The 27,171-nt window shown below is 45.7% G+C and overlaps 3 protein-coding genes across 6 annotated transcripts; 2 read left to right on the top strand and 1 right to left on the bottom strand.

The window, feature by feature from the left end:
• Positions 1 to 2,420: 2,420 nt before the first annotated feature.
• LOC112574424 (cis-aconitate decarboxylase-like) lies at positions 2,421 to 8,176 on the top strand. The gene is made up of 9 exons (XM_025255496.1): positions 2,421 to 2,751; positions 3,242 to 3,392; positions 3,949 to 4,179; positions 4,331 to 4,583; positions 4,852 to 5,028; positions 5,298 to 5,457; positions 5,640 to 5,798; positions 6,086 to 6,301; positions 6,650 to 8,176. Exons 1-9 carry the CDS (start codon positions 2,731 to 2,733, stop codon positions 6,860 to 6,862), a joined length of 1,581 nt encoding a protein of 526 aa, XP_025111281.1. The 5' UTR covers positions 2,421 to 2,730; the 3' UTR covers positions 6,863 to 8,176.
• A 372-nt stretch (positions 8,177 to 8,548) lies between these two features.
• On the bottom strand, positions 8,549 to 15,695 carry LOC112573853. Of its 2 annotated transcripts, none has more exons than XM_025254498.1 (10): positions 15,427 to 15,695; positions 14,686 to 14,931; positions 14,194 to 14,424; positions 12,910 to 14,000; positions 12,587 to 12,769; positions 12,164 to 12,347; positions 11,911 to 11,999; positions 11,521 to 11,680; positions 11,078 to 11,283; positions 8,549 to 10,530 (listed from the first exon to the last, which is right to left on the bottom strand). In XM_025254498.1, the coding sequence occupies exons 2-10, from the start codon at positions 14,855 to 14,857 to the stop codon at positions 9,796 to 9,798; spliced, it is 3,051 nt and encodes a 1,016-aa protein (XP_025110283.1). In that variant the 5' UTR covers positions 14,858 to 14,931; positions 15,427 to 15,695; the 3' UTR covers positions 8,549 to 9,795. The 2 variants fall into 2 exon arrangements, with proteins under 2 accessions (XP_025110283.1, XP_025110284.1); XM_025254499.1 differs by lacking the exon at positions 15,427 to 15,695 and adding an exon at positions 15,268 to 15,382.
• A 577-nt stretch (positions 15,696 to 16,272) lies between these two features.
• On the top strand, positions 16,273 to 26,497 carry LOC112573854. 3 transcript variants are annotated; one of them, XM_025254501.1, is made up of 13 exons: positions 16,273 to 16,684; positions 18,662 to 18,859; positions 19,051 to 19,248; positions 19,529 to 19,731; positions 19,998 to 20,468; positions 20,867 to 21,111; positions 21,618 to 21,895; positions 22,154 to 22,351; positions 22,661 to 22,749; positions 22,965 to 23,268; positions 23,609 to 23,827; positions 24,168 to 24,254; positions 24,538 to 26,497. In XM_025254501.1, exons 2-13 carry the CDS (start codon positions 18,691 to 18,693, stop codon positions 24,681 to 24,683), a joined length of 2,607 nt encoding a protein of 868 aa, XP_025110286.1. In that variant the 5' UTR covers positions 16,273 to 16,684; positions 18,662 to 18,690; the 3' UTR covers positions 24,684 to 26,497. The 3 variants fall into 3 exon arrangements, with proteins under 3 accessions (XP_025110286.1, XP_025110287.1, XP_025110285.1); XM_025254502.1 differs by lacking the exon at positions 16,273 to 16,684 and adding an exon at positions 18,263 to 18,313; XM_025254500.1 differs by lacking the exon at positions 16,273 to 16,684 and having other exon boundaries at positions 18,639 to 18,859.
• Positions 26,498 to 27,171: the final 674 nt, after the last annotated feature.

Raw genomic sequence — 27,171 nt, 5'->3', positions numbered from 1 at the left:
CGCTAACAGGAATTTCATCACCATCACCACCCACAAATTACCGGCGTTGTGTAACTACGACAGCAGCACAACAACGTTGGCTCTAGAACTAACCGTGGCACCAACAGTCCCTCGTGAGGGTGGCGACTCCAGTACAAGGTGTGTGTTTGTTTGTGGGGGGGGGGGGTCGAGGGGTGGGTGATGCGGCAACAGCAGCTTGGTGACATCTTGACGGCAGGCCGTGTCCTAGTCAATGGTCCACAGTCACCCACCAGGAAGTGACTTGTCCTGCAGCATTTGAAACTTGCTTCTTTAGAGGAAGAAGGTGATAAGTGTCGTCCTCGCCATCTTGCACATGAAACTTTCAGCGATGAACGCAGCGACTTTAAAGGCGATGTGCCTAAGTCTGGTTTTCACCTGGCCACCGGCAAGTAGTCAACACTCGCAGCGGGAGTCCCGGCGGCTTACATGAGCTTTGTCTGTCTTCTGTCTATTTTGGGTTCGGATCTTTTGTCTATGAGGCTCTTTCATGTGAGCAGGAAGAATGGCGAAGTGTTTTGTGGCCGTGCACGTTCCCCGCACACTCACCTCATGTCTGACATCGCCACTTCCATCGCCGTGCACGCTCGCGACCGCTTCTCTCTCCACCTTCAAACAAATGTTCATTTGTTTTCTGCCGTGTCAGCAGCAAGAACCACCGCTGTCTCTATGTTTCCTCCATGCACAAAAGCTGTTTAACTGCAGCATGAATCAAGTGCATGTTCCTCTTTCACCTCTCCTTATCAATGTCGTTAGAAGTAAACTCGGCGACTGAAACATAAAATACAAAAGGAAACATTTGATCCCGAGTTCCTAATTGTCTGATTGTCTTAAATGTATTATTATAAAATATATGAATAGATTGATTTATACAATACCCACATCATATAAAAACTTACAAGCTAGCAAGTCAAACAGCCAAAGAATACCCTAACTCACTAGAATGGATAGATGGACACAAACACAAAGTGATGATGGAACGAGAAAAAAATCCCTTTCTTTTAAACTGATTTTACCATAACTACAGCTGTTGAGCTTTCTTCGTGTCGTTAACTTTTCCGTCAGAAGATTAGTCTGTTTTACTCAAGTAAACATCACACATCAGATGAAAGTATTAAAGTCGGGGGGAAGAGACAGCGCCGACCACAACATGGACAGCAAACAACATCAAACCAGATGACTGCAAGGATATAAAAATTCAGAGAATAATCACAAAGGCCTAAAGATCTGGCTCACACAAGAGTTGTGACCTAAAGAAAAGAGTTATAATAAAAACAACAACAACAACAACAGCAGCAGCAACAACAACAACAACAACACTATTAAATGTGTAATTTATATTGCACATAACCACGCTGACGGAGGATCAAGCTCTCTGCGCTTCAGACAAGTACGAGACAGAAAACGAAAGATGGAAGGAAAAACAATCATGCAGACATGGACAAACATTCATAAACAAACATAAAAGGAGTCAGGTTATTTAAGATCAAGCTCACATAAAATTTGTCTGAGTAGGCAGATTGTAAAAGCGGAGACATAAGTATTAAACCTAATAACAAGAGACGTCACTGGGTCATGTGTCGAGACATGAACTGGTGACTCAGTGGTGTGAACACAGGTCCTGTAACAACTCCAGCAGGAAAACCCGATTTGCTTGTTGCTCTACTTCACAGGACGGTACGGAAGTCTATATGTATATCAGGATATTTCTGGACTGACAATGCATATGGAAATTTGTTGTCCTTCACCCTCTGACCTCTGTCTTACAGATGTTACTCGTAAAACGTTTAAGGTGTGACAGGTGTTCATATGACTTTCAAGCACCATCCCGAACCTGATTTGCTTACCCTGCCATCAGTTTCAGAAATTACTTGTACATTGGGTTTTTCTCTTTAAGCCCACAGCACTCACACCCGACTGTCGGATGAGTTACATCCGGAGCCTGTTTGTAGCTGAGGGAAATCAAACCAAGCGGAACGGGTAGGGCGGGTCAGATGCATATGAAAGTAAAATCCTGATAACCGAAATGCTTGTAAGATGAGCAAACTGTCTTTATTGAATGCTCATGATTTCACTACAGCAGCCGACGAGCTCAAAGTTCTGTAAAATACGCAGAAAAAAATATTACAAAAGTGTGTACAAACTGAGATATTCGATGTACTCAAAATAGTCTGTGAGAGAAGTATGAAACACCTCGGAAAGGTTGAAGAGCCCTGGCATGCAAACTCCATGAGATGCGTTTCCAGATTGACATTTAACCTCTGATCAATGTGAAGAAAGTTAGTGACCAGTGCTCAGCCTTCACACTGACGAGAGCACTGACGACTACAGTCGTTAATAACTTTTCAATCTGACAAACGGGATGAGATGGGGAGAAGGAAGGGAGGAAGATAAAGTGAGTAGCTGGCTGTATGGAGACCCCTGCTGACGGTCAGGGGTCAGAGAAACCCAGGATCCGAGTGTTTCCTGGTGACATCACGGGATCTGGGAAGGTCTGATTGCGCAGGACACATCATGCACGCGCGCGCTGCACTGAACCCTGGGATACTACACAACTTTCACGCCCACGATTGATTGTTTGAAGGAGGGATAAATGGCAGACCTGACGATTGGCACTTCATTTGCTTGCGATTCAGGTTGTGGAAGAGATCAAATATCCACTTACACACGGACCCACGAAGGGTGGATCGCACCGCCTGTCGTTACTGAAAGATGATGCAGCAGATGAGCAAGGTAAGTGCAGGTAGATGTGTCCGTTAGTGCTTCAGTGGCTGTTTGCCCCCTCACTTATACCTGATGCTTTAGTGGTTGTTAGTCTTCAGGTATACATCGGGATTCACTGTTCTCAAAACTAATAACAGTGTAAACAAAAGTTAAGAAGACATGATTGCGTTTATTTGTTTAAACATTTTTAATAGATATCTGTTTTAATTGAAACCAGTCACAGACAAAAAATAAATAAATAAATAAATAAAATAAAATAAAATAAAAAATTCGCGAGACAACACACAATTTGAGAACTAAAAGAAACAATTCTCCAAATGAGCAAAAGAGAAAGTATGTACACTGCATACACAGGTGCACGCGCTCGCACACACAGACCCTCAAAACACAAACACACACGGACACGCACACGCACGTGCACGTGCATACACAGAGAAGAGGACAAGACCCTGTGTTAACATTCACAGACTCACTTCCTAACCAGTGCTTTCCTCACCAGCCGACATTTGTGATGGGGAGGCGCCTGTGTAACGGCCGTGCAAGCTCTCTACTGTCCTGCCGCCACCAGTCATCTGCCTTAGACTCCGATCTCCCGGGAGGGACAGGAGCGCCCACCAGCGGGAGGACATACACACAGGTGGCAGTGCAACGTGAGTACCCGACTTACTGCATTACATATACTTGGTACTTAGATGTACAGTCATTTGTGGCAGTGCTATGTAAGTACCTGACTTATGGCATTACATATACCCGACACCTGTACAGACACCTGTGGCAGTGCTATGTAAGCACGTGACACGTAGATATACGCTTTCATGTAGCCAAGTAGACACTTTGCTGCACTGGCACAGCAGGTGTTTCAGCGGTACTGACCATTCACTCTCCCTCTCTCTCTCACACACACGCACGCACGCACGCACTTTTTCCCTCTCAATATGGCGGGTATATGCTATATATTATACTATATACTAAACAGTTAGTAATACTGGACAGGCCAGTTATGTGAACTATCAACTTGGTTCTAGTAAATTACTGAACAGAAAAATGGAGTGAGCTTTCTTGATAGTCGCGAAAATAATGAAGCGGGTATAACAGAAACACAAAAGTAATGTTGAGCGGGATTCTGTTCTTCAAGTTTTTTCCTATCGTGACACACTGGAGTATTTTGTGAAATTAAAAATACAAAACATTCTGTGTGGTGAACAGCCAGGTGTCTGCCTGCGGTCAGCGTGACTGCGTGGATCTCGGACCTGGCGGCCAACGCCACACTGGACGACCTCTCTGACGTCACAGTGGCCCGCTCCAAGCGCATGATGCTGGATACCCTGGGTGTCGGCATACTTGGCTTCGGGTCAGAAGCCACTCGCAAAATTATGTCCTGTATGCTGCAGTGTTACAGCACGACAAAAGGAGAGAGCGCCATCTGGGGCTCCAACGGTACGTGCGGTAACTCAGTAAGAATTGTAGATACTTAGTGAGATACTTAGTGAGATACTTAGTGAGATACTTAGTGAGATACTTCGTGAGATACCCACAATTACTGAGCTGGGAGAGAACAGAGAGTTCTAGATGATGTTGTTTGTTGTAGGAAAGACCGCCTCGCCGCCTATCGCTGCTTTCATCAACGGCATCAGCGTGCACTCGATGGACTTCGATGACACGTGGGACCCGGCCACCCATCCCAGTGGTCCCGTGCTACCTGCAGTGATGGCGCTAGCGGAGAGCCTGACGGGTGACTACAGGCCCACCCTGGCCGACATGTTGGTGGCCTACAATGTGGGGATTCAGGTGCAAGGCCTGCTGCTCAGGTGTTCCGACAGCGCTCGCGCTATACCTGACAGGTGACAACAAAGCATAAAATGCACGACTGTTTGATTGAGGCTTAAAGATTACAAACACAAATTATTCCACAAATGTCTGTCTGTCTGTCTGTCTGTCTGTCTGTCTGTCTGTCTGTCTGTCTGTCTGTCTGTCTGTCTGTCTGTCTGTCTGTCTATCTGTCTGTCTGTCTGTCTGTCTGATGTGATATTGTCACGCATCTCTCTGGCTTCTGTAGCCAGGTGCCCGGATGTGTCTGTTGACTGACTAACGGTGCCTGTGTGTTGTCAGGTTCCACCCGCCTGCTGTGGTGGGGGTGATGGGCAGTGCTGCGGCGTGTGCCCGCCTGCTCGGTGCGGGGCCGAGCACCGTCAGACATGCCCTCGCCGTCGCCACGTCCTTCGCCGGGGCACCCATGGCCAACGCAGGAACCCCCACCAAGCCAGTGCATGCCGGGAAGGCCGCCAGGTAAGTGACGAGCCGTTAGTCATGCTTGGACGTCACTGGCTTCTCTAGTCAGGCGGTACACTTCACTAGGAAACAAATGTGATACAATAAACAAGCGACATCCGTAAATACATGTCATAAACAGGTTACATGTTTGGTGATATTGATACATGTCATAAACAAGGACGACAGAACAATAAAAAGTTGAACTTTTATAGACGTTTAATGAAAGTGCAAAGAAACTAAAGAGATAAATGTAGTCCGCATGACTGCACTCTGGTGTCCTGTAGGTTTGGGATGGAGGCGGCGTTGATGGCGTCGTACGGACTGAGCGGCAACCACGACATCTTAGATATGAAGTCTGGCTTCGGCGCCTTCTACCACGACTACGACCCCGAGAGTTTCCTCGCCGCTCACAGCAGTAACAAGCACTTCATCCTCCACTCACAGGTAAGCGCCGCACCTGTCACACCTGACGCTGAGAAACTGCTGGTTACTCTCTGTGTGTATGTTTAATGATAATGCTTAGACCTGTACCAGAAATGATATTATGTCCACATTAAATGAAAACATAGTAAGATACACTGTAGACAAAACCCACCTGATCACAGGTGTATTATATATACCCACAGGATGTCGCCATCAAGCGGTACCCGGCTCACCTGGGCATGCACTGGACTATCGACGCCACCATGGCCGTGAGAGAAGCCATCTTGGCCAGTGGCTCAACCTTCCGCCAAGTCCGCCCTGAAGATGTGATGAGCATCATCATCCGGGCACCTCCCTCAAAGGTAATCACAACCAAGACGAGAGCGAAAAAGAAAGAGAGGGGGGAAGCTGAGAAATAACTTGTCTACACCCAAAGGGAGGAAAAGCAATGTGTTATACCACAACCGAGACAGTGGTTCATTGCACAGTTCTTAGGCCGTTCTTAAAGTTTCCAAGCGTCTTTAGTCCCATTTGCGATGTATTAGCAAACAAATCTGAACTTAGCTCATCATGGTGACCCCACCACGAGGGACCTTTATCGATGCTTGTATTTTCTGGGCGACATGAGGTTTTTGTTTTCCTGTTGCAGTACATCAACCGCCCCCTGCCGAGCACTACGGACGAGGCCCGCCACTCATTTCAGTTCAACGCCTGCACCGCCCTCTTGGATGGGGAGGTCACTCCCGACTCCTTTATCTTGAGCTACATGCGGCGGCCGCAGCTGCACGCCCTGCTGCGCAAGACGACGCTAGAGACACCTGCCGACAACGTGGCCACCTTCCAGGACATGTACGTGGAGATCCAGGTGAGTCGAGTGCAGTCGGTGGTCACAACATGGAAATACTTTCCCACGCATAGACTACTTGCCTGCCTGCCTGTCTGTCTGCCTGCCTGTCTGTGTGTCTGTCTGTGTGTCTGTCTGGCTGACTACCTGCCTGTCTGTCATCCTGCCTGCCTGCCTGCCTGTGTGTCTGTCTGGCTGACTACCTGTCTGTCTGTCTGTCTGTCTGTCTGTCTGTCTGTCTGTCTGTCTGTCTGTTGAAGCTTCGAGGCTGGTACTTACATCACCATCGACTAGTTCATGACGTGACGTGATCTGACGGTTATGTCCCTTATCACGATTTGTGATGTCAACCTCTGCCTGTCTGTCCAGGTGACGATGAAGAACGGGGAGGTGTTTAAGGGTAGATGTGACACCCCTTACGGTCACTGGCGGCACCCGCTGACCCGCGCTGACCTGGAGAAGAAGTTTCTGACCAACACCAAGGACATGTCTTTTAACCACCAGAGGTCTCTGATCGCCACCGTCGACCTCATGAACACCGACGAGAAAGCTGACGACTTGTTCGAAATGTTGAGGGGTTAGGTGTTCAAAGTTGCGGGGGTTGGGGAGGGATTTCGAGAAGTCATTGTATCGTGCAATGCATCTGTTTACATGGCAGTTGGCATTCTTTTACCTGTTGATGACATGTACACGGCTACCTGCTTGCAAGGACCAATAATTATTTCAGCGTCCCTGGAAAGATGGGTGAGCTGTTACATCGTGTACTTCCAGTTAAGAACAAATAAGTTGAGCGCACACAAGTTGTACTACACACAGGTGTAGAGAGATGTGTAGAGAGCGTGTAACTGTGTAACGGACTTGTGTCAACGACTGTCCTGCTGTTGATTAGTTGAACTTGTAAGCAAAGTCTTCTCGGTGGACATTATGAGTGCAAGGTGGTCATGTGAAGTGGTGTGCAGCTTGTAAGGGAGACATGTTCATCTCCATCGTCGTTCCTGACTTTTGCTGCTTCTACAGTTATCACCGGCGTGCCTCCACTGTCACTTGCTCCTCTAAGTCTGTGTAGTTGTCAGACTAAGGCCGATTACGGATTTGGTTGTTATATATTTCACTTTTGTTATACACCCTGCAGATGTATAGTCTGACGAGCTGAGTTTAGACTGTACACGTGTACACGGGATGTATATGCGCGTGCACATTGTAGCCGTGTAATGGTTGTGTGCTTATAAATTGTTGACGACTTCGACTTGTACACAGAAAGCTGGCTTTCATATGATATTACAAACATATGGCACATGATGAGACTGATTCCTTTTGTGCAGTCTTCCACTCACACTTATCTGCTTGTGTTTGCGTGCGTGCGTGTATGCGTGTGTTTGAGTGCGTGCATATGTGCGTGCGTGTGTGTGTGTTTGCGTACGTGTGTGCGGGTGTGTGTTGAATCCGGCACACAGATGGAAAGCAAGCAGACAAGTGAAGAAGGTTGTGTAGCTGGTTGGTGATTGGCTAGTGAGCAGTGGATCCCAATCTGATGACAATCGTGGCATTTGAAAACAACGAAGACCACCTGGCAGTTCAGTCTGTATGACCTCCATGACCCAGAGTCTGAGTGTCAGGTGTATTCGCCAGGTGTGTGGTGCAGTTTAAAATACCGAGACATCAGTGTTGAGGGATGTAGTCTAATGTACATCTCGTCTTTGGTTGTCTTGCTCATCGGCACCATCACAGCCACCACCACAAGTCGTCCTTTGTGGACAGAGCCATGCTCGTCATCTCTAGCAGCTCTACACATGGCAGCGTGCTGTCCTACCGGACTGACAGATGTGCTCACTGTGTTTGGTTTATTACGATAAAATTACTTTTCTTAGATTATTTATGTGAAATAAAAAGATTTGTCCCATTCATATTCGTGTGTGTGTGTGTGTGTGTGTGTGTGAGAGAGAGAGATATTTTGTGTGTGTGATATATATATATTGTGTCTTTGTGTGTGTGCGTGATATTGTGTCTTTGTGGGTATGTGAGAGATATTGTGTGTGTGTGTGAGTGTGTTAGCGCTCGTGTGCACGTTCTTTTCCATTATCTTACATCTGCAAGTCATCATGCTCAGTCCTGCTGAGTACACTGTACACACAAACATACACGTATTTCCCGGGAGCTCTTGTATCTGTACATTCGGCCACACACACACACACAGACGAAGAATCACATGTACACATATACACAAGTTCTGCAAATTAGTAAATAAAAATCAAATATTTATTACTTCCTGTACGAACACTAACTTTAAAAGTCACCAATCGTCAAAATACCTCTGTACAGTTTGATGCAAGGCTTTTACACACTCACTTATCTGTACAGAACAGTACACACTTACGTACACATTGACATCCAGTGTTTACATGTGGAGATGATGAGCCACTCTGGCTCCAGCAAGTCTCACAGTTAGTGATGGTCACACGCTGCACGCCTGCTCTTTATTAATTATTTTAACTGCCTTTACTTTCAACATTTTTTACTATTTTGACCGTCTAGTTCTTTCCATGGTTAATAAAAGGAAAGTTTCTACAATAAAAGAAACCGACAAAACTTATCTGGAGCTACTAGATGGCAATCGAGGCCGAAAAACACCACTTGAAATTAAACATCACCTCGTTTTAGTATTTTATTCTAAAATTGAATAAAATCGTTTCTGTTCATTCCAGACTCTCTAATATTAGGAAATATCTCAGTAGAAAGTCTGTAGCGAAAAGATAAAATGTTTATATGTAGAAATATTACTGACAGCGAACTGCAATCAGGACTATGCGTTCATTCTGTCAGCCTGTCTGTCTCTCTTTCTGTCTGTCTGTCGTTATATACATATGTATTCCTCTCTCTTCTCAGAACCAGTAGCAGTAAATAACAGTTTAAAAAGCACCAAAAGCTCAAAAAGATATATAATAATAGCAGCACGAATGTTATGCAAGGTTATGTACAACTATTTGAATCACAGATTATGGCCCATTCACGATTTTCTTCTTATGCTTACATCATACGTAAAGGAAAAATATTCCAAAGAAATCATAATCTTCACCCCGACAGGTGACACAGTGATGCTCTGTGCAGGCTCCGTGCAAACAAGCGCCGGAGCAGGTGCAACTGTACAGCGTCTGTGTGTGTGTGAGAGGTCACGTCGTGTATGTGACGTCACGCCGTGTGTGAGGTCAACTCTAAGCACTCGTTAAGCTTCATGCCGCTTTGAGGACGAAATGCAAAGATATTGTTTCATGCCAGTCGGACTGAACTAAAGCTAACAGTCTATGAGAAATGACCTCTTTGCGAAAGATCGAAAAATTAAAGACAAAAGATAAGTGGCAAGGATGTGCCGATATCTGTAGTGACAATATTATTATTTGTATTGTGCCAATATTTGTGCAGCTGAGACAAAATAAAAGAACATCCGTTACAATAATTTGTACCTTTAAATGATACTTTTAAAGGGTTGTCTATGTAGTCCTTAACTTCTGTCCGTCAGTCTAAATCTGAGGACTTTCATTAAACAGAGGGTTGACCCGAAAGTGTGGATGGGGACTGGCCACCCTGCCACCCGGCTGCCGGGACGACTGGGCTTGCATGGCGCCAGAGGGCAGCACCACCATCGGCTCATACGGAGAACTGACTTCGTTCAGCTCCTCGATTGACGGCGACGACTGCCGACCTGCAGCGAAGGGAGACGAGGAGTGGCGACCGGAGTTGGAGCCTGTCGGGGAGGCCCGGCCGCTGCTGAAGGGACTGGAGAAGTCGCTGCCGAAAGTCTCGCCGTCAGCTGACGTGTCGTACACGAGGTTGTCGTGCCCCTGCGGATGCTGGGAGTACATGTCCGGGCCCCCGCTCTGGCCCTGTTCGAACAGGACCTGGGAGGTTGCGGGGTCTGGCAGGTGCACAGGGTTGGAGTCGTTGCCGTCACTTCCGGTGTCCTCCGCCCCATTGCCGCCGCTGACACCGCTGTCGCTGTTGCTGTCGCCGTTGTCGTTGACGAAAGCTGGGTTGACGTGTCCCCCGCTGGGTGTGTTGGCGGTGATGGACGGTGGGATGGTGGGGCCGTTGTTGTTGAAGTTGGTGCGGACCTGTTCAAAAAGCGCCTCCACCCGCGCCCTGGGCACCACCCCGATACGGAAGAAGCTGAGTTGCCCCTGGCTCATGCGGCGAGTGTCCACCACAGTGGACGCCATGTTCTCGGGAGATGGGCCGGCACACAGGATCCCGTCCACCTACATATTCAAATCGAATCTGTGGATCTCCACGAAGATAACATTATCGTATCTACGGGAAACGAATGCACAGGCTTGCCTTCAATTTTATTCACATTTTATCAGAAGCATCTCATAACTACTGCTTCATCACTATCATATCCTGAAAGTGCAAACTGTTCATTAACGACTACTCAGACAACTACGACGACATCACACAGTTAGTCAACACAAGTTCGTGGGACAGGAAAAATGCGTTTCCAAAACAGCTTTAAAAACTTTGTTTTCTTTTTGGTTTAAAAACAAGTTTCAATAACCGTCTTTTGTCATGTAACATAACCTTAATATTTGAAATAGGAAATTGAATAATGATCAGGAAATACAGGAACAAAGAACCCGATAAAAATAAATGTAGACAACTGGTTCCGAACGAAGCTCTAGCAAATTCCATTCACCTGCTGAAGAACGGAAACATTTTATTTCTATCTACACAAATCAAAGAATGATGGAATGATCACAATCATTAGCACTACATATGTCTGTGGAGCAAGCTTCACCCAACACCTACATTTTCCAATCCCAGTTTGGCCAGCACCTGCAGGTGGTGGGTCGTGTCGGCCTCGCCGGTGGGGTTAGCGGAGGTCGTGGCCACCGGCCCCGTCTGGTCTATCAGGTATGACGTCACGCAGTTGTCGGGCATGCGCACGGCGATGCTGTCCGGCCGTCCGACCAGGCTGTTGGCAGAACCGATACCAAGGTTCTCCAACCACTGACCTGCACGACGAGGCACCGATCTCTTACCAATGTTCACTTGAGAATATGATGCTAACATGTATATATAGTGTAATGTAACACATGTGTATATAGTTAGTGTATATAAAATATAGTGTATATAAATATAGTGTATATAAAAGATTCTAGCACATGTTATTGGCTGTATCTTGGTCTGATAGACGAAAACATTTCTCTCAAACAGTAAATCGCCATTGCCCACAATGATCTCATGCCCACCTTTGGGGATGACGAGACTGACAGTGGAGGGCCAGATCTCGTTCATGAAGGCCCACACCAGCTCGCCAAACAAGCCCCGGCCCTCTTCCAGCTGCTCCACACGAGAGATCCACATGGACATGGGCCGGTCATCCGCGTCCTTCTTCGTATCGTAGGCTCTCTACACAAGGAGACAAGAAAACTGTACAATAGGATGCAGTGGGTAGTAAATACCCTGGGTACATACTATTGGTAAATGGCGACTTTGTCTGGGTTCTTTCGGCGAAAAGTTTCAGTTGCTGTATAGGATGTCGTATGATCTGCACGTGTCGCAGGCCACTGGTACTGGTGCTCTGTTATTACTGTTATTATAATGGTCATAACAACATCACAGAACATCCGCAGACGTACCTTCACGGCGTCTGGAAACTTGACAGCCGCAACCAGCACGTAGACAACATCAGTTGGAATGCCGCAGATTCCACCTCGGTTCATGATGTCTGGAAAACAGCAAAGTGAAACACTTGATATGTTGTCTAAAAAAACAGAATACTCTTCATGAAATACCAAAAATATCACATTTTGACTCAACAGAACAATACATATCACAGGGATTATTACAGCAGTGTAATATTTCACATAACTACACTGTCTGTCAGCAAACCTGCGATGGTCTTCACTCCTGTTGCTCTCCTGGCGTCCGCCCACAGAGCCCGGCTGCCTTGTGAATGGAGGAAGCTGACCTGGAGAAGGGGGGTTCCGAAAGGGAGGACATCCCTCCCTATGACTGCCTTGAGGCTGGTGCTGACGAAACAGTACAGACACACCAGCACAAAGACGATGCCGATCTGCACGCACGGACAGACAAGCGAACCCGAGGTCATACAATAAATATTTTGTCGTTAACCAGTCTTAGCTTTCCATTATATGACAATGTTATCCAAAAGTATGCATTGACATCTGAATATTTATGCCACTTGAAATGGTTTTATATATATATAAATTCTATTTTTATTTCGTCTCTGTCACTAGCTCATGTATGTACGCAAAGCTGGAAATGACTTATTTGACCGTCTTGCATACTCACCACTATCTCATACACAAAGGCAGCCTGGAGACCAAGGGCGAAGAGAAGGAAGCCGATGAGGATCATGATAAACATAAAGATGACGACCGTCCACATCTTACTGATGGTCAGCGACAAGACCAGTAGGAGCACTGCGACGCAGAGGAAAGCTACCAATCCCACAACCACATCCGGGCCATTGTCCTTGCAACAGGATGATCAGAGATTGTTTTATCGCTCGGCCTTAGCTCATAACAGACATTAGTTGGTCTTCAACTAACTCTGGATTTAATCATAAGCAGTAGTAGACATATTCAGATTTCTTACTCTATGAATTTCCTTACCTGCGCCAAGGCACCCAAGCCTCGGTATGGCCCCCATATGCACCACAACGCTCCGAAGGTAATGAAAGAGCAAGACTCGAACGTCAATCCTCTGGAAAAGCTGACGGAGCCAACAATGAACTGAGCGAGTCCGCCAAAGACCACAGCCCAGGGGATGACCCACAGGCCTTGAGGCGTCCACATTATGGCCAGCACCACGATGGCATTGGACGCGAAGCCGACCACATCCAGGTCCAGGTACTTGGAGTAGCCCAGGATGAAGTCTTCGGAGAAGAGCGTCCTGGTCCTGGAGCTTCGAGTTGCGTCCCCTAGTTTGCCGTAGAAGCAGGACAGGCAGCACTTGCAGCTTCTCTCCACAAACTTCCGGAATCGAGGCCCGTCGATGCAGCGGACACCAAGCGGCAACTTGAAGGAGGAGTGTTTGGCTCGCGAAACGTGAGCTGCCAGACCGTACAGCGACAAGACAAAGAGGATCCAGCCCATGGCTCCAAGGAAGGCGCCACGTGACCCGTCCACCTCAACCGCCACGACCAGAACACAAAGCGCCAAGTTCTGCAGGAACTGGTAAATCTCGCTGAAGAGCGAAGCCACGGCCACCATGAAAAAGGTGATGAAAAAGATGACAGTCACGGCGATGAGCGGCGGAACGGGCACCCCGGTGACGTATTCAATGCAGAGGTTGTAACCGTTGGCGATCCAGAACATGCTGTGAAGGAAAAAGTAAAAACCGTTGTAGGGGTCGCTGCGCCTGACGGAGACGACAGCCGCCAAAAGCTGGTAGCAGCCGGCTGTCAAGATCCACATGAAACCCTGCGCAGCGGAGGGATACACGCCCGTCACGTGACCAGCGTAGATGGCGAAGGCGATGGTGTTGGCGGCGTGACCCAGCGGCAGGTAGTCCCGGGACACTGCGCGGTTGTGGACGGTGGCCGCCGAGGTGCTGGACGGCTCGCCATAACGGAACTTGCGCAGCAAGATGGACACGACGCAGTAGAGGGCAAGAGCCGCCATCAGCAGGTAGTAGGCCCCCACGCTCGTCCGTAACGGCCGCCACAGCGAGCAGATCTCAAAGATGCAGGCCAGGAAGTAGCCTGGAAGAAAGTGAGTGGCTCATAATGCGCAAAAATGTCTAACCTGGCAAACCTGGGATTCGACTTCAAGAGAAATCTTTACTGAGAACAACACCTTAACACATATTTGTTACAATAAAGCGAAAGTGCGACGCCATTATTTTACTCTACAGCAGTGTTGATAATAACAGATTATTCTTTGTTGACCTCTGACCTAGTGAGAGAACAGCAGTGAATTTGGAGCGGTGGTGTAGAGAACCAAAGACAAAGAAGGTGAAGATGAGAAGGAAGGCGCCGTATCCGGCCCACAGCGCCTGCGCGTCCGTAGTTCCGGTGGGCGAGAAGCCCTCCACTACGTGGTACGTGCCCACTGCAGTCCACAGAACGGAGATGCACAGCAAGAAGGACCGCAGCAACGTCTCCTCCGGGTCTTGGGCAGTGACACCTGCACGAACAAGGACAGCTTGTAGCAGGGGTCAAGAGGTTAAACGACATACGTCGCTTGAGTGTAATGTATTCGTTACTGTCAAATGTAATGTTCTGTGCAATCAGTAAATGTTATTCTCAACGATCACAATAATACATGTGTAAGATGTCAAACATCATAATTATACACGTGTAATCTATTTGTTTGCTATATCTTGAACTTCCTGTCTCGCCAAACGCCGCGAGGTCTCACGTGACCTACGTGACCTTTGTGACGTACCCATAATGGCGGCGATGGTTGAGAAGAGGATGAGAGCGATGCCATAGCCTGTGTTGACGGGCAGGTTGTTGGCGAGGATGGTGAAGTTGAACACGCACAGGATGACTAGCAGAATGAAGTTGCTGTACACGCACGCCAGCGTGGCAGATGACTGGCGGACCAACGGCGCCATTTTGATTGTTCACCTTTGTCTCCAGCTAGTAGAGGTTGTTTGTAAAGCAACGATCTTTCCAATGCTCTGTGTCTCTGTTGTAAAGAGAAAGGCATCTGCAGTCTTTCAATACACATCAAAATGACTAAAATTTAAATATGCAAACATGCTAATTATGATGTCAGAGTTCGTGCACTTTAAACAGTGATTCTGTCGGCAACAGATTCACCAATTCAGCAATGAAGCCGTTACAGAATCTGTTTAAATGATATGTTCATTTTAACTGTGTTTTGAGTCCACAGACATATGTGTGTGTGTAGATAGTAGCTCGGAGGGCTTCCACTAAACCACTGGCATCTACAGCCAGCAGATTGCAGAGCATTGATACATAAAGAAGAGCCGTTGATAAATATAGTAAGAGAAACCACTACCTGAAGAAAACACTCCCAATCAGTAGTCCAGACAGACCACCAGACCACCTTGTATATAGAACTCGACACTGTATGACCGTGCAGCGCCTGATATCAAACATCTACATCAGGTGTGTGTCAGAAAAAAATGCAAACAGCTTTGAAAGTGAAACTACTTACCTCTTCTCCGTCTTGAGACTCACTCAGCTTGTGCCCAGCTGCAGGACACATCCCAGTAATCTGTGGTCATCTTGTTGTAGTCACATTTTACTGCACAATGCTGAGGTAGGCGGGGCTTCAGCCTGTGCAGATGACTTTCCAGCATGTCTGGTCAACAGGGGGCGGAACTAGGTGTCCCATGGGAGGGGCAAGCAAATCAGAACTCAGTGACCTGCTTCTTCACTGCTACAGTTTGAAGAAAAAGTGAAGCCTACCGATTTGTAACTTTGGACATATTTGAATCATGGTATAACGGGATTTACAGCTTATTCCACCAATCAGAACCTCAGTTTGTGCCATTAACTCCTCGCGACTAACAGACGGTTCCAATGACACTGTCACACACCGAGGACTTGCGAGTTCTTGGACACGTTGCGGGTGGGGGTGGGAATGTTCCAGTAAACAACGCATTGTTGTCTGAACTCGGCATTACTAGGCTTTTGTCATTCTACATGACAGTCGAACACACAGACAAAAGCATCATTCACTATGAACTACTCTTACAAACGCGCTCAACTCACCGAAACCTTGTCTCCCGCACGTGAAGCAGGAAGCAGACGACTTCATGCACACGACACTCATCGGAATGCAGCGGTTTGTTTTGTTTGTTTGTTTTCTAAAGGAAAGCTTATTCGTCCTTTGGTTTGTAGCGTTCATAGGTGACGGACAGTGCACTAGACTTGCAGGAAAGTCCGGCTTTCCCATTGTCCTCCGAACTATTTTGGACACGTGACGTCAGTGATGAGTTGCGCTTAGACCGTGTCCCTCCCTTAAGCCCCCCACGCCCACCTTAACGGTCACGCCTTGCTTTCATCACCACACAGTGATGTGGTACGGCTGACACAGGCTAAAAAACTGATATTCAAATGATGGCGTGGTTCGGTATGGACAGGACGAAGCAGTTGGCATGTTGCCGGACAGACCTCTGATGGCGCGGCACGTGGACCCTCCCTTCAGTCGCACGTCCATCATCTCATCATAAGCCGGTCCTTTCCCATCACAATATCCCGGCCCTAGTTCTTGCACCCATGACCACATACACCGAGAAGTGTTTCTTCTGAAAAAAACCTCACTGTCATCCAGTAACACCCACTGACGATTCAGAAATATTTTCTTTGTTCCAAGAAAGTTTGAAAGTTTGGACAACGCAGACGACTTGCCAAGGCAGCTGTTGGAGTCAGACCATCACCTGGACAGTTGGCTTCGGCGTATTGTACAGGTAAGTACAGGTGATACTTCTCTTGATTTCATTTATAAAAAACAATAATAAGTTGTCCCAGCTTGTGAGTAAACTGATAAGTAATGTAGCCAATGCTTGGTGGTGGTGTCCGTCCTCAGGCGGCGAAGAATATTTCAGTCATGTCCACAGACTTCTTGTTTCAACACCTCAGGCATACACTTCCCTATTCTCCTGTACTCTTCTCGATTTTGACAGATTTTGATAAAGTTCAAAGTCTGCATCAAAGTTACTGCTAATCTCGATCGGCAAATTAGAAATTTGTAGTGGATGTCTGTTAGGCGTCGTGGCTGGCTGCCGAGCCCGAGGCCCTGCTAACGAGTCCGTTACTGTTGTGATGTGCTGTTACATAAGCAGGAGAAAAGGTTGTGCATAGTAATATGCCGACTTCTGTCTCGGGTTTTAAGAAAAAGTTGAGTGATGTTGACACGTTCCACGAAATCTCACGGAGGTGTCAAGAGGATTAGGCGCCGGGGGAGCCTGACTGCCATCACCGGCACACGGAACCCTGAACACGGAACACACTCCAACGGAGATGTTTTTCTCTCTCTTTCTCTCGTTTTCTGTCTCTTTACCTCTTTCTCTCTGTGTGCGCGTGGGTGTATGTGTGTGTATGTGAGAGAGAGAGAGAGCAAGTCATGAATATGCAAAAGTTCATGCGACAAAGTTTGTGGGTATGTATGTGTGTTGTCATGGTGCAAAGCTTTAACAGAATATATCACAATGAACATTACATTTTATCAATTTAATAAGTTATGTCCATTTGAAACAAATTATTGGTCAACATATTTGCAGTTTCCTCGTTTAAAATATTTCTCAGACTATACCATAACGTTTGCACACTCGTTGACCCCACCTGACCCAGAGCTGCCCAACCACTCCCTTTCCCTCTGCTTGTCTCCCTTTCCCGCCTGAAACATTGGACTGTGAGTAGGTAAGAGGAGAAACTGTCCGACAGGAGGAAAGCACACTCGGACTGTCAAACCACGATTCACCTGCCAGAAGACAGGTGAGTATCCGCTATCTAACGATGTGACCATCCAGGAAAAAAAAACTTGACCTGAGACGGACAGGACATGAATGTTTTCTTGACCTCTCGTCCTCCTTTGTAAGTCACACGTATCGAGATGATTATGATTTAGTGCATCTGTACAACCAGAGGCGCCACCTGCAGGAGTTCTTTTCCCCTTTTTTACTTTTTTTCTTCTGTTTCCGTGTTTGTAGGTCTGTACACTTTTACCTTATCAGAAAGGTCGGTGAGATTTCAGTCTTTTCTCACTCTCGCAGCAATTCTCTTGTCGGTCTTATTCCGTGTTTTTATTTCTCTCATATACCCAAACAGAGTGCAAACCAAAGTTAACACTTCATATGTATATTTATCCACATATATACATTGTACAGTGCACACCCAAATCAATCTATATTTATATAAGCACAAAGCTTACCGTGCATCCTAAAAGCAAAGTACACGTGTATGTACACAAACATCAACGTGTAACACATTCTCACAGGAGTCTATTGCTGACCTGTATGCCCCCGTCATTCTGTCCGTGAAGGAATGAGGAATGAAAGCTGCTTGACCTACTCCACCCTCCAGGAAGTGAAAACAAAGTAGTTAGCGAGGAGGGAGCAAGCAGTCACTCCCACCCAGTTACCCACAGACACATTGACAAACACACAAGGCAGACAAACATACAAACAGACATACTGTAGACGCGTGAGTAGTCATCAACAATTTTACCATGTGTTGGACTAACTGAGAAGTTCATGAACATTCTTGTTTGACAGCAACAATTTCGCAAACACTTTTGGCAATAAGAATCTCGCCATTTCTGTTCTGAGATGCAAAACTAACCAACATTTTTTGTTTTGAGTTAGCTGAGTACAATGTTGTTGACGATCTCACCTGGGTGGTTCTGTTGCTATGTTACCTGTGTGGTGCTGTTGCTATGTTGACAGGAAGTGTCAGTCACTCACTCAGCCTCACTATGGCCGCCATGCCAGCACCCTTGGAGCCGCCACCCGTGGACTTCGCGGCGTCTGTCTACGCCGAGCCTGGAGCCTTGGGGCTCATCGCCAACATCATGGCGGGTCTGTTGGTGGCCGTGGAGAACATGCTGAACCCTCCTTTCTCCCCCATGGCGCAGTCTCTCGCAGGTGACTGTCGGGCCTCAGCCTGGACTCTGCTTTTGCACGTGCGTCTCGGCGCGCGCTCGTTATATCGGACCTTTAACCCCGCATTACTGCAGTCTCGTACATACTGAAGAAACTGCCATGTTGTTTCTTTTTCATAGTCTGTATGTCTGTAATGTTCTTTGTATAGGCATTACCTTGTCTGTCCTGTGCAGGTGTTCACCTGATTGTGTTCGGAGGCTTCTTGCAGCTGGTGGCGGGCTTGCTGTGCTTCCGGCGTTTCGCTGATCACCTGACTGGCACCGCGTTCGTCGTCTTTGCGGCTCTGTGGACTGTTATTGGGGTCAACCATATCCTGACCCCACTCCTAGACCCCCAGGTTCTCAGCCGGGGCGTCATGCCCGGCCTGCTGGGTATGTATTCTGCACACGCTTCTGGTTTTGACCTCTATTGATGCCAAAAGCCAAACTCACATACATCCGGTTCCTAAGATAAACAAAAATATGCAAAACCAATGAAACCAATATACTAAGGACAGCCAATGCATTATGCAGACGATAACGAAATGCAGATAAAAGAAGATCAGGTCAGGTCAAAAGCTATATATATAAGGAATTTGTGAACTTGAGAAGGAATAACAAGAGAGAGAGAGGTTTTGCACACACGTTGTCAGGAAGTTGACCTCTGTGGCAGGTTTCATGGGTGTGTCTGTGGTGCTGTGCCTGTGTGCGCTGACAGTTAACTACCTGATGCCACCTGTCCTCATCGCCATTTTGCTGGCTCTCATCTTCGAAACTGTCGGCACCTTCTTCCTGTGGGGTCGCCGAGTGGCTGCAGCTTTCGAGATTATTATCGTCCTTAGCAGCTTCTACGCAGTCATTGTCATGACACTCAAGGTTTGTCACTGTCAAATGTAGTTGTCATGACATAAATGGCTCACCAGTAAATCACAATAACGGAATCACGAACACTTTATTAACTTGAGGCTAATTAAGACATTAACCTCAGTGCAATGAAGGTCTTGCTAACCTCATGTTAAACAGTATCTTATCCTCGAGTTAAGGACCACATTGTTTACCTCGTGTTCAAAAACATGCTACATGCAAGGTAAGCAGCATGTTGCTAGCCTCAAGTGACTGAGCGTGTTGTACACTGTGTACAGGGTGTCAGTCAACGGTACATCTTGCCAGGCTTCGGCAACGCCATCTACGACCCGCTGTTGATCCGCACCACGGCCAGCACCAGCGCGCGCCGCATCGAGCGCAAGAAGAACACGACGTACGGCGAGCCCATGGGCATGGGTTACCTTGGCAACGTCGTGCCCGCGACCGTCCTCATCTTCCACCACTTGGGCTACTTCCAGGACTTCCGACCCGCCATGGCTATGTTCATCTTCAGCCTCTTCTGCCACATGCTGGCCTCGTACTACGCCTTCCTGCGCCACGACTTCTTCCACGCCGTGCAGTTCGTGGTGTACTTCGCCTTCTGGATGTCGCGCGGCATCACTCAGCTCCTCATGAACATGGACGGCTTCGCCGATGCCGCGCTGGTCCAGAGAATCAATTTCTATGGCCAGTGGTCCATTGTCGTCCTTCTCATCGTCGTCACCCTGGCCTCCATCATCTTTGCCAGGGTGAGAACCTCTCAAACGTTTTCTCTTGCTTTAGCTAAATCTGAAAATCTCGACCTGAGATGTCGAAGTTGAATCTGGAAACCTCCTTTTGTTGTTGTTGTTGTTGTTGTTGTTGTTGTTGTTGTTGCTAAAACTTATCCTAGAAATCTGTTGTGGAAGAATGTTATATAGGACATACAGGACATAATGGACAAGACTATTTATTTCAGAGAACATTATTATTATTATTAAGCCACTACTCTTGAATAGAAAGGCAACAAATAAAAAAATACACGTTTACTCGTAAGACTGAATATTTTAAAATGAAAACTTGTTAACGACTTTCGAACGTTTTCACGCTTAAAATGGAAGACAAAGAGAGGCTACTCTGACTGTTAATTGTCGACTTGATGTCATAGGTGGTCTTCTTCTACAACCTGTATTTCGTGGTGGTGGCCATCATGTCAGTGGACCACATTCCGGTTTTCGCCCACAATTTCACTTTCGGGGTACCAACCGCCGTGCTGGCCATTGTGAGCACGTACGTGGGCATGGCCCACCTGGAGAACTCCATCGCCGAGAAACCTGTCATGTGGTTGGGCAGTGAACTGGTCAACGAGGTCAAGCTCATCGCCATACTGGACAGCTTCTTCGGGGGATTCCAGTCAGTTTGCAACCTAATTATCTCATTTCAACTCATATTTTATACAGAAATTTCTTCTTTTAATCACTGGCATTTTAAAGAAATTTTAAATGATTGAATCAAAGCAGACATTACAAAAATGTTTGCACAGCTTGCAATTCCAAGTCATAATATAACCAAAATAAGATTTAGCTACTCAAAGAATTTTCCTAAAGGAAAGAATCCTTGTTGATAGTTTTCTTTATTCATTTGAGCAGTCTTCAGAATTAAAAATATTAGTCTGGCCAATGTTTTGTTTGTCGACAAAAACATAAATAATAACTTATCAGTATCGGCTCCAGGAACACAGTACTCACTTGTGTTTATTAGTCTTCAGAAGATGACTAATCACTTGTGTTTATCAGTGTCAACAAAATATGATCACGTGTCTATCAGTGTCCACAAAATATGATCACGTGTCTATCAGTGTCCACAAATTATGATCACATGTCTATCAGTGTCCACAAAATGTCACTTATGTTCATCAGCGCCCCAAACAAGAAGAACGACTACACCGAGGAGGACACCATCGATATGAAGGTGGTGGACTCAATATGTTTTATTGCCAGCTCCGTGGCTTTGCTGTCTCTGTCTCCCATGGAAGCCACCAATTTCGTACTACCTGTGCCCTGGATTCTCACGGCAGGTGTGTTTCTACACCTGTACGCCGCTCGTCTGGCCTACGCCGCTGGCTCCCTAGCAAAGGCCTACGTCATGACAGTACTGGCGGCCTTCTGGGCCATTTGGGCCACTTTTCTGTTGAACCGTGAGTAAATGATTACATTTCTGTCAATAGTACAATGATGAGACTGCTTTGTGCAACCACTAACTTCTCTGTGTCCTGGAGGCGGGCAGTGTATTCAGTAAAATGAGAAAGCTGCCTGACAGACAAAAAACAAAAAAACAAAAACAAAAACACCAACACATCCATGCACAGAGAAATACATGCATACGCAGACATACACGCAAACAAAGTGAAAGTATTGAAGTTCAATAACTACCTACTCAAGTATATGATCTGCAGCGACTCTGGCGGTGAACCTTCAGGGCGCGGCTGTCACGATGCTGTGCCTCTTCACCGTTGTCTTGGTGATGACCCCGACCTTTACCAGAGTCTGGATTCCGTTCGCCCTCTTCATGGAGCTTTGTGTCATTGCGCAGGTCGTCACCATGTTCAACAGCAGTCCAAACTGGATGGTACTCATCACTTCATTATTGACAGGTAAGTAACCGCCAGGTGCACACCTTTGGCAGCGGGGTGGAAAGGTTTCGCTTATTCACAGTCATGAAAAAAACCCACAGTCGTGGTGGTTAAAGGAATGAAACTTTTTATCTCATTAAAATTAAAAATTAAAGCTAAATTAAATTTGTTTATCCAGTGATGATAGAGTGCGAGAAAGAAATGTTGATGGGGAGGTAGATTGTCACAGGCAGTGGTTGCTCCAAAGGAGACTTTTAATATAAAGGGGTTGGTTTCACACCACTCTGATAACTTGGGGACTGAAACATTCACGGTTTTCTCGCCACACAGCCCTCATCTCGCTGTACGCTGCCTTTGCCGAGATCATGAACACCACGCTCATGTCCAACTGCATTCCAGTCGGAGAGCCAGTTCTGAAGGTAAGGACACCCCAACAGAATGTTTTCAGCTGCGACTGACATTTAAAAATATACAAACATACAAAGCAACCTGTTGAGAATCATGGCTTTCTTATAATCACGGATTTTGATGGAAAGTGAATCACTTTTCTTAAACTACCTTGACTCTTGCATTGATCTAGTTTTAATGCCTTCGTGTCACAATCTACAGAAATCTTTGTCTCTGTCTCACGCAGGAGAAGTTACTGGACGATGGCGGTGACCCCTGCCCTTTGCTCTCGTCTCGCCGCTCGTCAAACCTGCGGCGGGTTGTGCGCCTGCTGAACGAGGGCAAGATCGCGGGTGTGCCTACAGACACCGTGTACGCCATCGCAGCCTCCTGCAAACACCCGGACAGCATCAGCCGTCTGTACCACGTCAAGGGCCGACCTCCAGAGAAGCCTATCTGCCTCTGTCTGTCCAGCCTGGACCAACTGGCTGCAGTCAATCCACCCTTTACTCCACTTATGTGGAACTTCTTGAGAAGATGTTACCCCGGAGGTAAGACATTTGAGGTGTTGGCGGAGATGATGAATGGCGATGAGATATTAAATGTTGATGTACTACACGAAACGTGCTGTGTCGAAGTGTTGAAGGTTCAATATAATCCATCGATTGCAGAGGATTATACGCCAGTTGTGATTGGGTGGGGCCAAGCGGGTAAAAAAAAAGTCATCGAAAAAACATATTTTGAAATAAAAATCAACAGGTATATAAAAATAGGGACATAATATAATATATGGGTTTTATTGTTATAATGTCATTTTACCTCATTACCAGTTGTAGAAATGCCTCTAGTGTATTATGTAAGTCGAAAGGTTTGACGAGTGTTTGACGACAGGCATCAGCTGTGTCGTGCCGAAGGGCGCGTGGCTCAAGCGTCTGGGTCTCGGCGACGCCGCAGAGTTCGTGGGCACCAAGGACAACATCTGCATCCGGGTGCCCGACTCCTCCGTCCTCTGTTACATCGTCAGTCTCCACGGCCCCATCGCCTTAACCTCCGCCAACATCAGCGGCGGCGAGGACAGCACCCACCACAGCATGGTGATCACTGAACTGGGTAGGTACAGTCACCGTAGCATGGTCATCACAGGGTAGGTGGACTGTCTATACAGTACCCGTAGACTGTCAGTGCACTGCCTTTACGCAGTGCCAATACAGACTGTGCACTGTGCCTGTACACTGTACAACATGCCAGTATAGGATATATGTACACAAACGGTCAACACGAACAGTGTCAGTATTATCTACCTGTACAGCACCAGTAGACATTACTTGTACACTGTGACTAAAAGGTCTTAGGCAGTATCTTCTTGTCTGGATTTTTAAAAAATGTGGCAGTAAAGTAATATATAAGATGCACTTTTCAAAAGGTAATTATGTTTTTATTTCATTTCCAGGAGAGAAACTCGATGTCATTGTCTGTGACGGCGAGTCTAACGAAACCCAGCCATCCACAGTTGTGGACTGTTGCAAGATTGATGAAGGTGGGCAAAAAGCTAATTTAGGTAATTAGAAAATAATATAGGTAACCAGACAGCAAAGTAGACAAAGATATTTAGAAGGTAAGTAATAAGAAAGAGAGAGTAAGATGAATATAGATACAACAAGAGTAGTCGTCCGTTCAATGTTCTGTTTTCAAATATTCAAGCTATTTTCAAAACCTAGTTTTAGTCTTAAAGACAAAATGACAAGTGAGTAAATAGATGAAATAAAGTACAGATATTTCTAAGACCCTTCTCTTGTCTCACCACTGTGTTTACTGCACAGGAGTCATCTCCTATTTCCGAGAGGGCTGCACTCCCAAGGAGTACGTGGACCAGCTGTTCGAGGAGGCCAAGGCGGACTCTGACAACAAGAGTACACGTATTGAGATTTCAGACTCGCTTGGTGCCAGCAAGACTAAGTCGGCATAGCCAGCCTTCCAGTGCACCACCAGCTGGTCGACACCTACACGCATGCGCTGATTGTCCGGCTACTCATTTCCGGCCAGCAGAGACTGCGAGTTAAAATGTAGGGGAGAGAACTTGTAGGGGAGATAGTATGGTTGCACGTGGAAATCCAGGGTGGTAAAAGGAACATTAGTTAGCGTGTGTAAGTGTGTATCACATACCTGTATAATGTCTCATAGTCAGGCCGAAACTGTGTGCCCACAACCTCAGCAAATGATGGGAGAACAAGGTTTTTAATTCATTATATCCTAGTAGGAGTTGTCTTCATTTGTAAATATTATTTTCTGTCTAAGCTCTTGGTGAGCGACTGACTTTGCATACATTTATACCAAAGTGGAATGTTTTTGTTATTAATATGATACAATGTCATTTAGAGAACACATACTGGCATGATGATAACAATTCTTTATTACACCAGATAACCAAGCTAGCAATATTCTCATAAAGTATATCAAAACATATGATGAAATAATCTTTTGAAGTGCCTTCTGTTGTTATATCAGAAAATCAGTAGTCCAACAGTAATACAGCTGTTTTTAATGTTTGGCACTTTTGTTGATTTGCATGTTTGTCCTTTGTTACCGTTGGAACAAAAACAGTTTAGTGTAGTTTTCCACACTAAATCAATTTAGTGTAGTTTTCCACACTAAATCAATTTAGTGCAGTTTATCCCACTAAAAACAACAAAATCGACGATGGCAGACATAGTTCTCTCACCCTGCCTCGCATCAAAGACCCTCGCCATAACTAGCTATTGCCCTTATAGCATGGATACAGAAATCTAACTTGTATTTCATTTATTTTCATTTACTTGAGCGTTTATATCTCGCAGCAACACAACCCAGGAGGCTGCCTTCTCTGAGTGTTGATAGTAGGAGGCCATCTTGTCCTTCCCCAGAGTATCAGTCCTTATTTGAAACATCCAAGTTCGCTGCATCACTGCATTACACTTCGCTACATCCCGACATCACACTTCACTATGTCACGACATCACACTTCACAAGTTGTATTACTCTTTACTTTTCCGATCAGTTTTTTGCATAATAAAAAATTAGAAGAAATCCTCAAGATTGACATTACCGGGTTTTACTTTTTTTCTGATTTGTATTAAGAGGTCAACAGGAAATACTCTCGAAGGGGCATTGTTTATGAGTTCAAAATAAAAAGAGTTTAAGAAAATGTTCAAGTGTTGCACAGCACTGGAGAGATTTGAAACAAGTGAAGAACTCACAGTCACACAGATGCTCAGAAGCTTGGCGACAGTTAGTCGGGTGGGTTATTCACAAATAGAGTAATACAGAATAATAATGCACAGAGCGAGTTTGATGATATTGGCGACACCTTCTGCTCCATGGTAATAAGAAAACATTTCTTTGTGAATTGTATATGAATATTGAAGAAACAGGTTTTTCACAGAATATTTTAAGGGATTTGGTATGAGTATTGCAAGAGATGATGTGAATCTGAAGATTCTCGAAGATAATTATCATTTTAAATTTGTTATTATAATAACAAATAGTAAAAAATAAATGATAAAGCGACTTTGCATTGCACATTTCCATACTTAACAAAAGGTTCAATGCCTTGTAGATCGCATGCTGTTAAGTATATAACAACAGAATTTCCACATGAAGACATGGCGGATAGAATAAAGATTAACAGTATGTTCTTGTATAATTTCACGTGCACAGAGCTAAAAATACTTTTAAACATCTCCCTTCGTTGGATCATGGAAAGCAGTAAAAATTCAGTTTCAAATAAAGATGATAAATCTGTCATCAACCTGTTATTATCTTTTAACAAATGTGTGTATGTGGAGATATTTCTGTCGCATGTGTGTAGTATGTCATCTGTGTGTCTATTTGCTACACGTGTTCATGAATGTTTAAGTCTTTATGTGTAAAATGTCATGTGTACTTATGTCAATGTAGACGGCAATTTCACAAAGGTTTATTGTTGTTTTTTGAAATACAAATTTTCATTTTAGACAACAGCAACTGACACATTACCCCTTAAAGTAAAATATTTCTTTTATTCGTTTACACTTGGGTCCACAATGTAAGAGATTGTACAACTGTACAGTGGCCCCAGGTCAACGGCTCAACAAAACGGTTGAAGCACCAGGCAGAGGGCAGAGGGCAGAGAACAGAGGGCAGAGGGCAGAGGGCAGAGTACAAAGTGCAGAGTTCTGTGGCAGTCGAGACTTCTTTTCAAGTAATGGGATTTCATTGTAAGATCCTAGGAGAATTCAAGCAATAAAACAAAGCTCCTAATGAAACCATTGTTCGTGTGCCTGAGAAGGGAAGCTGCATGTATTTATACTTTTAAACACAGTGCATATCTGTGTGTCAATTCTCCCATTGTACTCAGATTTCTTTATATTTTATTTATACCCGTTCTTCTAATAATGATATATCTACATCCACCATATCATAAAGAACACAGAGAAAGC

This window comes from Pomacea canaliculata, linkage group LG10, assembly GCF_003073045.1.
Source record: "Pomacea canaliculata isolate SZHN2017 linkage group LG10, ASM307304v1, whole genome shotgun sequence".
NCBI classification, from domain to species: domain Eukaryota; kingdom Metazoa; phylum Mollusca; class Gastropoda; order Architaenioglossa; family Ampullariidae; genus Pomacea; species Pomacea canaliculata.
Note: the sequence above shows the minus strand (reverse complement) of the source record. Positions and strands in the feature narration are given on the sequence as shown.

Bases quoted from the DNA above. Each gene is read 5' to 3' on its own strand.
- LOC112574424 (XM_025255496.1), top strand. From the start codon at position 2,731: ATGATGCAGCAGATGAGCAAG. The intron at 4,584-4,851 runs GTGACAACAAAG...GTGTGTTGTCAG, and splicing joins GCTCGCGCTATACCTGACAG to GTTCCACCCGCCTGCTGTGG. The intron at 6,302-6,649 runs GTGAGTCGAGTG...CTGTCTGTCCAG, and splicing joins ACATGTACGTGGAGATCCAG to GTGACGATGAAGAACGGGGA.
- LOC112573853 (XM_025254498.1), bottom strand. From the start codon at position 14,857: ATGGCGCCGTTGGTCCGCCAGTCATCTGCCACGCTGGCGTGCGTGTAC. The intron at 14,001-14,193 runs GTCAGAGGTCAA...ACTTTCTTCCAG, and splicing joins CACTGCTGTTCTCTCACTAG to GCTACTTCCTGGCCTGCATC. The intron at 11,681-11,910 runs GTACGTCTGCGG...CTCCTTGTGTAG, and splicing joins AGTTTCCAGACGCCGTGAAG to AGAGCCTACGATACGAAGAA.
- LOC112573854 (XM_025254500.1), top strand. From the start codon at position 18,652: ATGTTGACAGGAAGTGTCAGTCACTCACTCAGCCTCACTATGGCCGCC. The intron at 21,112-21,617 runs GTCAGTTTGCAA...TATGTTCATCAG, and splicing joins AGCTTCTTCGGGGGATTCCA to CGCCCCAAACAAGAAGAACG. The intron at 23,269-23,608 runs GTAAGACATTTG...GTTTGACGACAG, and splicing joins GAGAAGATGTTACCCCGGAG to GCATCAGCTGTGTCGTGCCG.